The following is a 14569-nucleotide window of genomic DNA, read 5'->3' as shown; positions in this document are numbered from 1 at the left end:
TCTACTTCCAGACATCTATGGAAAAGTAACTATTAGGTGTACCAAGATGAGTGTCTAGGGGAGGAAAAGAATTTAGACTCATACGATCACAGCAAAATAATAATAATATAATTTAACCAAATAACTCTTCTTTCAGTGTCACCTGCTAATGCTGACAAATGGAGCATTGAAGTGCCCACATCAGTTGTGGGTTTGTCTGACACATGTGTGGAGATTCCTTGTAAATTCAGCTACCCAGCAAAAGGGAAGAAATACACAAGATTTACAGGAATGTGGTACACAGGGAATTATGAGTCAACAGTATACCATACAGATACCTCAAAAATCAGTGAAGTATTCAAAGGTCGCACTAGCCTCACTGGTGATTTGCACCAAAACACATGTTCTTTGAAAATCAGCTCTCTTCGTGGCAGTGACACTGGGCCATTCATGTTCCGGATTGAGATTGAACATTTGGACAAGTACACCTATGTGGAGAATAAAGTTTCCATAACAGTGAAAGGTAAGAGAAATTTGTTCAATGAAATCAGAGAACATGTTCTGTCAATAGATGTTCAATTCCAGATTAAAATTCTTTAAGTCTTTAAGTAGGCTATTAAGTATTTGGTGATGTGATGAACACCTAAAAATACAAATACATATGGCAACAACGTACAATAGTGGAAATAACTTAGAATAAGTGTAAGTGCATATAGTTAATATTTTTCCTCAGAAATGTTGTTTGTATTGAATCAATTGGTGCTATTATAAGCTTTAGCAGTAATTATAAACAACACCTTATTCATATTTTCCAACACTGTGTGCTTTTATTTATTCCATTCTCTTTTGCTGGATAATGCTTTATATTCTTTGAATTTCATTACGTTTTTCATGAATATTACTTAAATTGCAAATTTAGACAGTTAAAAACAAGGTAACACTTTATAATAACTGCACACTATGAAGCATTAATTTAGAAATGATAAATTGATCATTAATAAAGTATGAAAATACATTTATTAAACACATTATAGATATGCTTGTAAATCAAGAACAAAGCATTTATAGGTGTATTTATAAACTGCTTACTAATGTCTATTAATGCTTTATAAATGATGAACTATTTACTAATGCTTAACTAATGCTTCATAGCGTGAGTTATTCTAAAGTGTTAACAAAAACAAATATAATACTGTTCATCATGTATCATAAAACACTGACATAAAACCAAAAACATTGCAGTTCATGAAAATTCAACATTACGCAATCTTATGAGAGGAAGGTTATGAACATAAACCCCCCATAATCTTTGAAACCTCACCTTTTTTCTGTACGAAACTTCAAAAAGCATTTTTTTAAGAGGTGAGGCACAGGTACACATCACATTTGGTGCACTTCACCCTAACAATACACCTACAGCCACTTGCACCTGCCTTTTTGAGACACCATGGTAGGCCAGTGGTAGGTCTGGGTCAGTAGTACTGGCTGTGGTGGCAGTGGGCAGGCAGGTCTCCGATGTTGATTTAATCCATAATACAAATGCCATGGCAGTCCTTAACATATGACTAATCAACATTATATCACTAGCATTAATGTTGTTATTGTTACAGCTTAACAGACTGCAGCTGACCTTTGCTAGCTAGCTAACCTATTACAATAATGGCATTCCATTATTGCACACTGTTGCCATATGGCAACACAGACATTTTATCGATTTACCAAAAAGTATTTTCATAAAAACTTTTTTGAGTGGTGAATATGTCATCATAACTTACCTGAGATGATGTTACCAATTTTTTTGTGAATGTGACATGGGCGGGTCCTTGTTTGTTACTGACGTTTTAGTTTGCTTTCAGCAACTACCGACAAGAGATGGCAGTCTGTCAGAAATCGCGCCACAGAAAAAAATTGCATGTCACGTGACTTAACCAAAGCACATCATTGGCTAATCTAAGGTCTTCTCTTACCAACAAAAAAACGAGAATGTTCTCTTCAAGAGACAGTGGCAAGGAAATGAGCGCAAAGAGTATGTTGCCATATGGCAACACCATGCGGTAGAGGGTTAAAAATAATCTAGCTCCTAAATCTGTGAAAAGTTAGGAGTAGTCAAGAGGACTTCTAAGTCACTGATACCAAATCACAAACAATCCTAAAATGGCTGTTGCTGGCAATCCACCTCAGCAATCAGCCCAAAGACACTGTACACCACTGAGACAATAGGTGATAGAGCCTTGGGTGCTGAGCCTTTTCTTCATAAATGCAATAAATATTTTGATTTATAGATTTTATGCAATGACATAACATAAAGGTTAATTTATGTACAGGCAAAATGGATTATGAATTATGGAGAAAAAAACAATAATGTCCCATCATCTGTGGCGATAGCCTTGTGGGCAGCTCGGGTGACCCGAGTTCGTGTTCTGGCTAAGTGGTAAGATAAAATGTTTTGTGAGAACAGAAACCTGCTTTGTTTACGGGGGTTACCGGTGTAATGGCTGCATTACTGCTGTGCGGCATACTGTATATTGTCAATGTGTGAATAGCTGCGTCCGAAATTGAATATTTCCCTACTATATAGTATGCAAAAAAACACCAACAGAGTAGTACATCCAAATGCATTTGAAAGACAGTAGGCAAAAAGTCCCCTGATGACTTATTACTTCCGGCAAGATTCTAAAGTGCGCATTCGATGGAGGTCACAGAGGTCAAATAAAAATAACATTTTATTTTACAGTGTCATTGTTACATAAGTTTCATACAGTTACTATAGTAATAACTATAATTTATGCATAATTACATGCAACTCACCCTAAACCAAACCAAACCCTAATCCTAACCCTAGAGTAAGTACATGTAGTTACTTAATATTACTCAATACTTAAATGTATAATAACAGTGTAACAAAGACAAGAAAAAAGTTTAACCATAAATTCAAATTCATAGTCCGACAGTATGCGATTTCGGATGCAGAGAATGTGCATTTTCATTCAGTCCGTCTCTTTCACTCATGCTTCTTATCCGTGTTTGACTTTGTTTAGCCTACATCAGAGTGTTCATGCCTCTTTGATGCAGCATACACGCAGTTTTGTAAATTTTAATCAAATGATGGAAAAGTATTTTTAAAATGCATAATACAAATCTAAATAATTCATAATAAAGAACTATCCATGGTATTATGAAGTGCCTACAATAACAATAGCGTGCATGCTCATTATTGTGATATATTGTATTACCATATCGCCACATTTCTTCACCAGAGTCACCAGAACAACCTACTGTCTCTGTGGAAGATGAAGTGACATCAGGAGATTTGGTGATTGCTACCTGCACTGTGTTACATTCCTGTCCGTCAGACCTGCCTCGTGTCACCTGGAACCACGATGGCAAGCACTCCAGTCCGTCGCAGCCGCAAAATCACAGTCAATGGAAGCTTACATCTTACAACTTTACCTTCACTCCTTCTAGAGAAGACCATAATAAAAATCTCAGCTGTTCTGCAGAGTTTAGAGGGAAGACAGTGACTGGCTTCAAAACGCTCAAAGTTAAATGTAAGTCTGTTATGTGAGTTTAAGACAAATAAATGATCAGACGCTTATTTAAATGTTTGTTTGCTGTTAATTGTAGAGCTGTCAAATCAATTAATTGCAATTAATCGCATCTAACATAAAAGTATGTGTGTGTGTGTGTAAATCGTGATTGAAATATATTGGTAGCACTTTACAATAAGGTTCATTAGTTAAACATTAGTTAATGTATTAACTAACATGAACTAACCATGAGCAATACATTTGTTACTGTATTTACTAATCTTCATTAACATTAGTTAATGAAAATACAGTTGTTCATTGTTTGTTCATGTTAGTTCACACTTCACAGTGCATTAACTAATATTAACAAGATTTTAATAATGTAATAGTAAATGTTGAATTTAACATTAACAAATATTAATAAATGCTGTATAAGTGCAGTTCATTATTAGTTCATGTTAACTAATGTAGTTAACTAATGTTAACTAATGAACCTTATTGTAAAGTGTTACCGATATATTTGACAGCAATAGTTAATAGTTTTAGGACAGTGGTTCTCAAACTTTTTGACTAAAAAGTCCCCAATCCAATGCAACAGTCGAAGGACAATGGTGTTTGTTTTCAAACGTTTAAGGTGTAAAAAAGAAAACATTAAGTGTAAGCTTCAACATGCTAAATAATTAACTACAATTCATTTTGTGATTTCAGATGTTTCAAGAATTGCATTTTCTTCAATAAAACAATTACAATACATTTATTATAATAAAACAATATATATTATTTGAGGAAAAAATATATATGAAAATTTTTATTTTTTTACATTTTTATTTTAGACCTATATCTATAATTAAGTTTATTAATTTAAATATGATTGTCTAAATATACTATTATTATTAATAAGAATAAGCATAATTTCAGTAATTGAAAGTCATCCTGCAACCACGTTGGAAGTTTGCTAAGGCTCCCTAGTGGACCCCAGACCCCTGGTTGTTACAATAGCTGGTGTATTAAGCACACGACGAGGAGATAGGAGAGTCTTAAAAGTCTTTTACTAGATAATCCACAGAAGAGTACAGGAACAGGCAGGAACATACACCAACACATACATAAACGATACCAGACAACACTGGACTGAAAACATAGGGTATATATACATGGGATAACAAGGTGGGTAATTAGACACAGCTGGATGTGATGATGAGGTGATCAGTTACCATGGTGAATGACTAGTGGCGGGAAATAGAACAACAACAAGTCCAAAATTAGTCCAAAACAGAGTGCACATGTAACACTGGTTGAGAATCACTGTCTTAAAATGCATACTAACTTAACCCTATAAAGCCTAATTGTATAATATTTAATAGTCAAATTTCTAAGGCCTCTAAATTATCAGCAGGATCAAAAAATAAAAATAAATAATCTTCTACTACTTTGTAGTAGTAGAGATTCAATGCTAAAACTAAGCATTGAAATATCATCTCCATAAGACATTATTGGGAGATACAGTGACAAATTATATTTATATGCATTTTATCTAATTAGTCTGCGGTTATAAAGATCTCATTGATATACCTTACAAGCTATCCAAATTTCAGCTAACTTTCTGGCCATATAAATATTAGCAAATGCACAAAATTGCATATTTTTGCTCAATTTGGGCCTCTGAATAAAATTAAAAGAAATAAAGGAACAAACAGTTGTTGACATAACATTTTATCAACATTTAATCTCAATCAGATCCTCCATATAATGTAAGCGTGGAGACTAAACCCTCAGTGAAGGAGAATGACTCTGTAGAACTGACTTGCTCCAGTAACAGCAACCCTCCTGCAGACAGCTACCAGTGGTTCAGCTTAAATGGGATGTTGCCAGGAAAGAAACCCACTTATAAACTGGAGAGAGTGACTCGGCATACTGAGGCAATTTCCTGTACAGCCATCAACACATTGGGAAGAAACAGTTCTAGTCCACAGAAACTTAATGTATTGTGTAAGTATGTATGAAGGGCCTATGTTCAACAATCAGTGTTTAAATGAGTGTAAGTGAAAGTAGATCATTGGTTATGATCGATCTATCTATCTATCTATCTATCTCATTTAGATCCTCCTGATATTAAAAAAGAAACATCTTGCCAGTTTGCGAGTGTTACAGACTGTGTCTGTATTGTGGACTCCAACCCTCCCAGTGAAGTCAAATGGTTTGGTCCAGATTCCTCGAGAACCTTCCCCAGCTCCAGCATTAAACAAAAGGAGTCTCTTACTATATTCACAGTCCAGATTTTGCTGGGTTTACCGGATACTGTCCAGTGCTTTGCCAGTAACAGTTTGGGAAACTCTTCTATAACTCTGGAAGCTCCTCAAAATGGTGAGAAATTAATTCACATCAGTCTTTTTAAAACAGTCATTGTTTTAATACCAAAAAAAAAAAAAAAAAAAAAAAAAATTAATACAATTATTTGTTTCTTTTCACAGGCATAATAATATACATTGCTGTTGCATCAGCTATTGTGGTTGTTTCAGTTGGCGTTTTAGTGTATGTTTTGAGAAGACACTGGTAAGGGTCTCTACCTCTTTTAAGCTCATTATATGACTCGATCGGTCAAGCTTATTCCATATGTTTTGTTCCTCCTTTGTTTTCTAGCAACTATAAAATACCTTTGTCTTGCAGTGGGAACAGAGCTACACAACAGCCTGTAATGAAGAATGAACAGAATGAAATGAAGACAACCCCAAAGGAGTCTGTACATATACTTTTTATAATTATACTACCAGACAAGAGTTTGGGATCGCTAAGATTTTTTTCATGTTTTTGAAAGTCTGCATTTTCAGCATCATTATTCCAGACTTCAGTATCACCTGATCCTTCAAAAATCATTCTAATATGCTGATTTGCTGCTCACTTACTATAATAAATGTTGTTAATATGGAAAATGTGATGCACTACAATTCAAAAGATTTTTAGATTTTAAAGAAATTAACAATTTTATTTAGCAAAGACACATTAAATTGATCAAAAGTGACAGCAAAGACATCTATAATGTTACAAAAGTTTTGTTTTTCAAATAAATGTTGTTCTTTTGAACTTTCTATTCATCAAAACGTTTCTTGAGCACCAAATTAGAATGATTTCTGAAGGATCATATGATACTGAAGACTGGAGTAATGATGCTGAAAATTCAGCTTTTACGTCACAGGAATAAATTGCACTTTAAAATATATTAAATAGAAAACAGTTATTTTAAATTGTAATATTTCTGAGTATTACTGTTTTTTAATAACTTGTGAGCATATGATAGAAAATCTTAATGATTCCAAACTTTTGCAATCATTCTATATAGTTTGTTCCCTATAAGTATATATCAGAACTCTTACCAATGTTTGTATCTGACATTTTCTGCAAATCAGTAAAGAAGAGAAAGGCATTGATGAAGATATTTACACAAACTGCCCGGATGGTCGTGTTTATGACAACTGGGAGGTAAGTACAACTTTGCATCAGTGAGAAAACATTTCAATATTTCACAACTATTAGTATCGCAGAAGTCTGATTCTGAGCAGTGCATCAGTTCATCTGACATGTATAGGGGTGTTGCTGATTTTGTGATTATGTGTTGTTTGCCCATCAGCTAGCTGTTAGAACTGACAACAACACATTAAAGATTCCTGCATGCAACAGCCATGACTTTAAACAACACTGCATGTGCCTAAACATTTATAATTAAAAGTGATTATTTAGTGAGTTTAATCTATTTTATTTAAGATCTCTGTAACATATTTTGCTTTTTTTTAATTAGTGTGATGTGAGACCATTGCCATCTGACAGCGCCTTGGAAGATGAATCAGTCTATGCTAATGTTTAACAAAAAGGACACGTGTTGCCCTACCAGAAATGACAGAGGATGAGAAAGACCAAAAAAGGCAAAACAAATCAAATAAATAAATAATAATAATAATAATAATAATAATAATCTGTTGACTAATGACAGATGATTATGCGTGGAAATGTGAAATGCCAAAAAGGTCTTGCAACTGAGAAAAAAATGAGAAAGCTTTTAATATATAAAGACTGTACTGTATGTATTGTAAACCAAAATGTTTTATATGTATAATATGTAGTGTCAGTTTAGTTTAGTTCAGAAAAAATTACAAGAATTACAGTAGTAAATTTTTGTAAATATGACTTTAATAAAAAATGTCTCTTTGAAACGCACAGTAATAACTGAAGAACAAGTTAATATTGCATTAATATATTCATATTCTGTAGTATTGGTTGGCTTGGATGTGAAAAAAAAACCCCAAAAAAAACAATTCCTCATTCTATGCAATCTGCAGCAAGCAGCCTTTGACTTTAACTATGGTACGGTGTTGCCTCCAGGCAACATGGTCTATTTTAGTTTGTTTTTAATAAAATAAGGCACCAATTGATTGATCAAATGTATCTCAGGACAGAATAACTCAAATACTAATCAATAAAAGTGCAAAAAAGACCAAAACATGACCAACAGGGGTCCATTTTGTGTCCTGTTTCAGCACATGTGCATGTCTCCATATTTTCTCCAATGAAAAGTGCTTTTTTCACTCGTTTGTATCCATTTAAATCACCCACAAAAAATACGAGTCACCTTCACTGGCAAGTAAAGAAGTATTTTCAAGAACTTTACATTATATTTCATCAAATGTTTTAGAGAAAATAACAAAAAACTGTGTGTTGCCTCAAGGCAACATTGTACCATAATGAAATCGCATAAGGCCATACAGGCATAATAGGTTTGAATACAAATGTATTATATTTGTAAGGAAAAGAGTTAGAATTATCTAAATATATTTGCATTTTCACATGATTTTGTAATGCACTTATAAGAATAGTAATTCACATACTATATCTGCATATATTATGATCTGCACATTTTCTACAGCGCTTCAAAAAGTATTAGAACACAGGTAGCACTGGCAGTTGATGAGGGTGATCAGGGGCAGATTAAGGTGGTCAGGGGCCCCTAGGCTGCTCTTTGTGTGAGGCCCCCCACCTTAATCATTATGCTTTCTTGAAAAAATGTATTTAGTGCCATACATGGTCCACACGCAAATATTAAGGTTAACTGGCACACGCTCATCGAGACAGCCAATACTACAGTTTTTCTTCTATGTCCCTTCAACTGGTGGACCACCACAGTAAGACAATTACCACCACGTTGCATAGGTAAAATGTGAAATTGAAAATCATAAATCATATAAACCAATATATAACATAGCATAGGCGGAGGGTGAACCAACTCTAGGGTAAGGCTAGATGCGATTCCTCCATGAAAACATAGAGTCTATGTCATGAAATAGTTACGTGTCGCCTATCAGCAACCTATACACATCCCAATATAAATGCAAAAAAAATGTGATCTTCAAATTCTGAATGAATTAGGCCTATTATGGAAGCCCGTTTCCACCATTAAATAAAAAAATTTAAAACCGTAATTGCGACTTTTTATCTCAACATTGTGACTTTTTATCTTGCAATTCTGACTTTTTTTTTCTCACAATTGCGAGTTATAAAGTCACAATTCTGAGATATAAACTCGCAATTGCGAGAAAAAAAGTCGGAATTGTTACTATATTGCGAGTTTATATCTGGCAATTCTGACTTTTTTTTCCTCACAATTGCGAGTTATAAAGTCACAATTCTGAGATATAAACTCGCAATAGTGAGAAAAAAAGTCAGAATTCTGAGATTAAGTCGCAATTACTGTTTTTTTTGTTTTTTGTTTTTTGTTTTTTATTAAGTGGCGAAAACGAGCTTCCATACTATAAAGCCTAGAAAGAGCATAAAAGCGCTCCCTATAACCACTAAACTGTCACTCATCTTAATTGATTGCGATCTCACAAGGTTTTGCTAATCGATTAAGCTGACTGAACAATGAATATCTTATTTGGCCTACATAATAACTATATTTTTTTGTTAAAAGGTAAATTATAACGAGAGGATTTGAGTATGCAGATCTCAGCACTGGACAAAAACTCATGCGTTCAAGAAATCATCAAGTAAGTTTGTGATTGGCTACATTGCTCAAAAATACGTTGTAAATAGAAAACCTGTTTATTAGTTTCGACGCTCTCAAAAGCACAATCACCAAATCTGTTTATGATGAGACTGAGAGCATTAGCGAGAGTGCAGAATTCAGTTAGAATTCAGAGTTCAGCTCGCGCACTGAACAAAACTCCTGCGTTTCAGCGACTAATCTGAACACCTCTGATTGGCCATTGCAGTTGTAAGCTCAACAGAATCGTGTGTGATTGGTTATAGGGCGCAAGATCTATATTAAATGCCGCAACCAACACTTTTCATTTAATTTTTATTTTCACTTTATTACTAGATTTAGTTTAAATGTGCAGACGCATTTTTGGCTAAAGCCCCCGTTAATTTTTGACCCATTGCCAGGGGAAGGCTAAGCCTTCCCCAGCTCCGCCTATGATACATAGCCTAATCAGCATAAAACTTGCCACAGCGCACCAGTAAACGTATTTATTATGAGTGTGTAGTGAAAAAACAGCAAGCAGACTTTCTAAACATTTTAATAATTTATTGTTTCAAGCTTTCTACAGATATATTTCTCGTGTCTGTGAGGGAAGTACGGTTCATGTTTGTTACGTGCTCAAGTTCACAGAGATGACAGAACGCGCATCCTGGTTTTTCATTTCACAAAAGCACACCGTTTTCTGTTATTGTGAGTTTACAGAAATAAAAGTAGACCCTTTACAGTTTGTATTACTCTTATCTGTATGACCAAAATGACGGAGTATTTTAAGTTATCGCACCTGCGCCTCCATGTCATGCAGCGAGCGCGCTCTCCACACAAACGGATATGCACCAAATAATAGTGCACATTTATCTAGGACTACCAGGCTAACATTAGCGGACTTGTAAAGTTGCTACTACTTACATGTTTCAAGTGATAAGCCGTATTTGATGGTCGATGAATGATAGGCGAATGTTTGTATTTCCTGCGTTAACGATCTCTCCCTCACGAACTGCGTGACTTCGCCACGTCTTGATGTATCCAAGCCCTTGAAGTATTATGTCAATTTAGGTATTTTTTTTCAGTATATCTTGTTCACGTTGTTGTTTTAACCTTTGTATTTTCCGATTTTTTGTGCTCCACTATCGTAATTTCTTTCTGACATTTTGCCCCTATGCCGCCTAGCAATAGCAGTGACATAATGATTGACATGATTTGATCAGCAGCTGATTGGACAGATGTGACCCAAATGTCACATCTATCCAATCACCTGATTTTTTAATGTTTCTTATGGGCCAATGAGGGTCTTTTTTCGTTCGCGCTGTAAATTAAAAAAAAAAAAAAAAAAAAAATAGCCTGGCCAATCCGGGGCCCCTGCACACGTGGGGCCCCTAGGCTGCAGCCTAGGTAAACCTGTGCGTTAATCCGCGCCTGAGGGTGATGATGAGGGGTCATACTGTGATGAGGAAGATGAAATCATAGTGACAATCCGTCAGGGAGAGAGTGAGGGTGAGAGAGAAGGTGGAGATGGATATGATAACTTGATATAATAACATAATAATATGATGGTTTGGTAATACTTGTGTTCCACTATGGTACAATGTTGCCTGAGGGCAACAGCTGGATATAAAATGTTACTTTTTATTAAATATGAAACTGTTAATACATTAAAAACTGGATAAATTTGTTTGTTCAAGTGTCTAGTTAAAGAAATTGATGTTTTCAATAAATATATTTCTTTTTTCTACATGAAAATGCCAAATGTTTCAATTTTTCCATTGTGGTACAATGTTGCCTCGAGGCAACAAACTTATAAAAAATAAATAAATTAAAAATGTATGAAAATGTTTATTGATTTTGTTAAAGTGTCCAATTTTAAGCAGGAAAAACAACACAAATAATTTTTTTCCTCATTGATATCATATTGCATACCATAGAGGGTTAAAAATTTGCTGTTATGTTCAATTCTATGTAATGCAATGCTTTCATTTATTTTATTTTCTAAGTAAAATAAAGCATCTTCAAGTGTATACTGGACACTAGTGTGCTTGTGAAATGCAGCTGACATGCATCAGGTTCCTCAATTCTACTGGCACAGACTATGTATATAGTTCCCAATGAACATTTCCGTTTACTAAAAAATGGGTTTCATTTCCTTTTCTTTTTTTTTAACAAAAAAACCTGAAAGCTTCTTAAATCTTTTCTCGTGAAATGAAAGTTAAAAAATACAAGTTCATTAAACACTGACAACTGAGGCCAATTTAGTTTCATTGTCAAACTCTGTGACTAAACCATCACCCAAAAATTCCAAATGTGTAATATTAGCAACACAGAAATTAACAAACATCTATGCAAATCCACAGTAATATAGGTTGTCGCAGAATGTTTGTTGCAAAAAAAAAAAATCATGATACCACTGAATAAACCTTTTTTTGAACGATCAACACATTTGCAGTAATTCTCCTTAAATTTGATTTTTGAGCATTTTGATTCAAGTCATAATTATATATAGTATACTTACTGTGACTACTTTCTCTCAATGACTATGGCATCTGTATAATCTATGATAAAAAAAACATTTGCAATAAATTAGTCAAGAACAATATTGTCTTAAACAGGGGTTTCGGTTTCTAATACTGTGCATTGTGTGTATTTTGGTCCTCTAGGAAAATCAGGAAACGTGCTTTGAAACATTTCAACTGGGTTTTCTGATTATTCCACAGTCTGCTGTTTGGACTGGCTGATGAATGATCAGATATAGCCCTACACGATGAAGCGTCTCTAAGCAATGTGCAAAACAGGAAATGTCACACCCGCTCAAAGGCTTCCTGGGCGATTTCTGTCCAAATTTTTCTATGAAAGGCACTTCATTAGTGTAGTGTGACAGGATTTGTCAATATCCACTCAAGCGAAAAAAGTTTTTTAAAAAAGAATCAAAATGGAGCACACTGTATAAGCACAGATTTTTTTTTTCTTTCAAAATATTCAGTCATAAAAATTTAATAATTAATAAAACAAGGATAAATGCATAAAGAGAACACATGTTTCAGTAAAAAAGCTAAATCTTGCTGTGTAAGCCTATGGTATAACTGCAAAATCCTTAACAAAGTTAGTTCCCTTTCAGTCGGTCATGTTCGACGTACGTGGGGGATCGAATTGGGGATCGCTTTGAGAGACCGATCTACTTCGAATGTAACAAAAATGAGCCAATGCACATTGGCATGTGATAATTGCATCCAGCTGCTCTGTCCTGCAGCGCAGGTATAAATGAGCAGCAGGTGCGTCACATATTTGCTTTTCGGAGCCGAGTGGATGTGTTGTTCCTGCTCTGCAAAATTACTAAGAGCGTTTGACTCAGACGAGTCGTTCTTCAGGAAGGAGCCTCTGCGAGCTGGTGCAGGTGTGACAGCGTGGACAGTTGGTGGTTGCGATCTCACGAGAGAGGAGCGAGACAAAAACAGCTGTTTTCACGGCTCTCCCCGAGTGTGCGCCTTCAACGAATCTGCTGTTAATTCAGCGCAAAGAGGTAGCACCTTCAATGACAGTGTGAATGCTCACAACACGCTTGCTCTATCATCCTGTTTGTGTTGCCGCAGCTATTTCCTGTGTGCTTCAGCACCACAGAGAGCAAATTCCTGAAAGAGCATACGCGGTTTGATATTGTGTCTTTTTCAAGATGTAGTTCAAACCGTGTGTTTCTGAATGCGGTCATTTCCTGTCCTCCCTGACGGCCACGATCACTTTCACGTGCCTGGGCATAAGCATGTTGAGACTGCATTTGTGGGTGGCTCATGTTCTCGCACTAGAGCGTGACCACATCGGCACGCTGGTCGCGTCTCGCCTTTCTCATAAGGGCTCATGCTTCTTAGCATGTCGTGTGCCGGCTGACAGCGCGGGTTGTCACCGCAACCCAGCGCGTTTTTCGCCACTCTAGATGTGCGGTTGAGACTTGAGTGCCTCAAATTAGGTGGAGTCCCTTCGCGTATTCCCCAATCTAGTTCTTCTTCTGTCTCACATGCCTGGCAGCTTCCGGATGGGATTGCTGGTCCTTCTCATGGGGGATCTAGTGTTTCATTCGGGGCTCAAGTGGAGGATCAGATGTTGATTGCTACATTGGAGAGAGGGCTGTTATGCTCTGGAAATGAAGGTGATGCTGAGCTTCCCACTGTAATGGTGTGTGCGCTCATGCTGAATCAGATTCAGAGTTGACAGCCATGCTTCCTGGGTCACAGGGGCGCAGCACGACACAAAAATCGCCTTACCCGCCACCATGCCTTTTTTCCCAGATGTGCATGGAAAACTTTGCAGTATGGAACCATATTGGTGCCAAAATATTGAACACCAAAAGGGCCAAAATCTGCATAAAGTTTTTCCTCTCTCACTACCCTCGTTGGTGGGGCGGCAGTGCTACTGGCAGGCCGCCTCTGCCCTGCATGCGCTGGCCACCCTGTAAGTCAACGGAAGGCCAAAGCACTCATAATGGGCGAGGGTAGTTCTGAGCTGGGGTTAAGCTGCGCACGGTGACTAATGTCACAGCGCAGGCTCTCGGCCAGACAATGTTCACCTTGGTGGTCCAGAAGAGGGCCCTGGCTAAACCTTGCGGAGGTGTGAGACATCGACAAAGTCTTGTCCCCTTCAATCGCCAGTGGACAGCAGTGGGGTTCTGTTTTGGCCCAATGGTACGGTCTCTGAGAGCCTGTTAGCATTCCCCAGCCCGTCCCACTGGCTCTTTTGGACCATCAGACATGGCTAAGCGATTCAGTTCGCCCTGCGCCCTCCCTAGTTCAGGGGCATCCAGTTCACCTTTGTGCTGTGCAACAATGCTCCGGTCTTAACAAAAAAAAAACATCGGCCTCTTTTAATTTAACCGAGCAGAGGTTGAAATTCAGCTGCAGAATGTGTGTGTGTGCATGCAATTTCTTTCAAGAAAAAAATAGATAGACAAAGTTCCCACCTCAATAATAAAGCTGCAAATTTTTAGTGCAAGTCCATACACGTCTACTTCATAATACAACATGTCCAGGTATTGGATATTTGATTTAATCTGATTTAAAAC

General features: G+C 36.4%; 1 protein-coding gene across 1 annotated transcript in view; it reads left to right on the top strand.

Annotated features, from left to right (window-relative positions):
- Positions 1-11550, top strand: part of LOC127496300 (sialic acid-binding Ig-like lectin 14) — a 29618-nt gene extending 18068 nt beyond the window's left edge. The window contains exons 4-11 of the mRNA XM_051864177.1: positions 137-502; positions 3237-3527; positions 5244-5495; positions 5607-5870; positions 5978-6059; positions 6174-6242; positions 6911-6983; positions 7300-11550. Coding sequence (XP_051720137.1) covers positions 137-502; positions 3237-3527; positions 5244-5495; positions 5607-5870; positions 5978-6059; positions 6174-6242; positions 6911-6983; positions 7300-7365 — 1463 coding nt within the window. The 3' untranslated portion in view covers positions 7366-11550. The remainder of the gene's footprint in view (positions 1-136; positions 503-3236; positions 3528-5243; positions 5496-5606; positions 5871-5977; positions 6060-6173; positions 6243-6910; positions 6984-7299) is intronic.
- The last annotated feature ends 3019 nt before the right edge of the window (positions 11551-14569 follow it).

This window comes from Ctenopharyngodon idella, chromosome 15 (assembly GCF_019924925.1).
Source record: "Ctenopharyngodon idella isolate HZGC_01 chromosome 15, HZGC01, whole genome shotgun sequence".
Lineage (NCBI taxonomy): Eukaryota > Metazoa > Chordata > Actinopteri > Cypriniformes > Xenocyprididae > Ctenopharyngodon > Ctenopharyngodon idella.
Note: the sequence above shows the minus strand (reverse complement) of the source record. Positions and strands in the feature narration are given on the sequence as shown.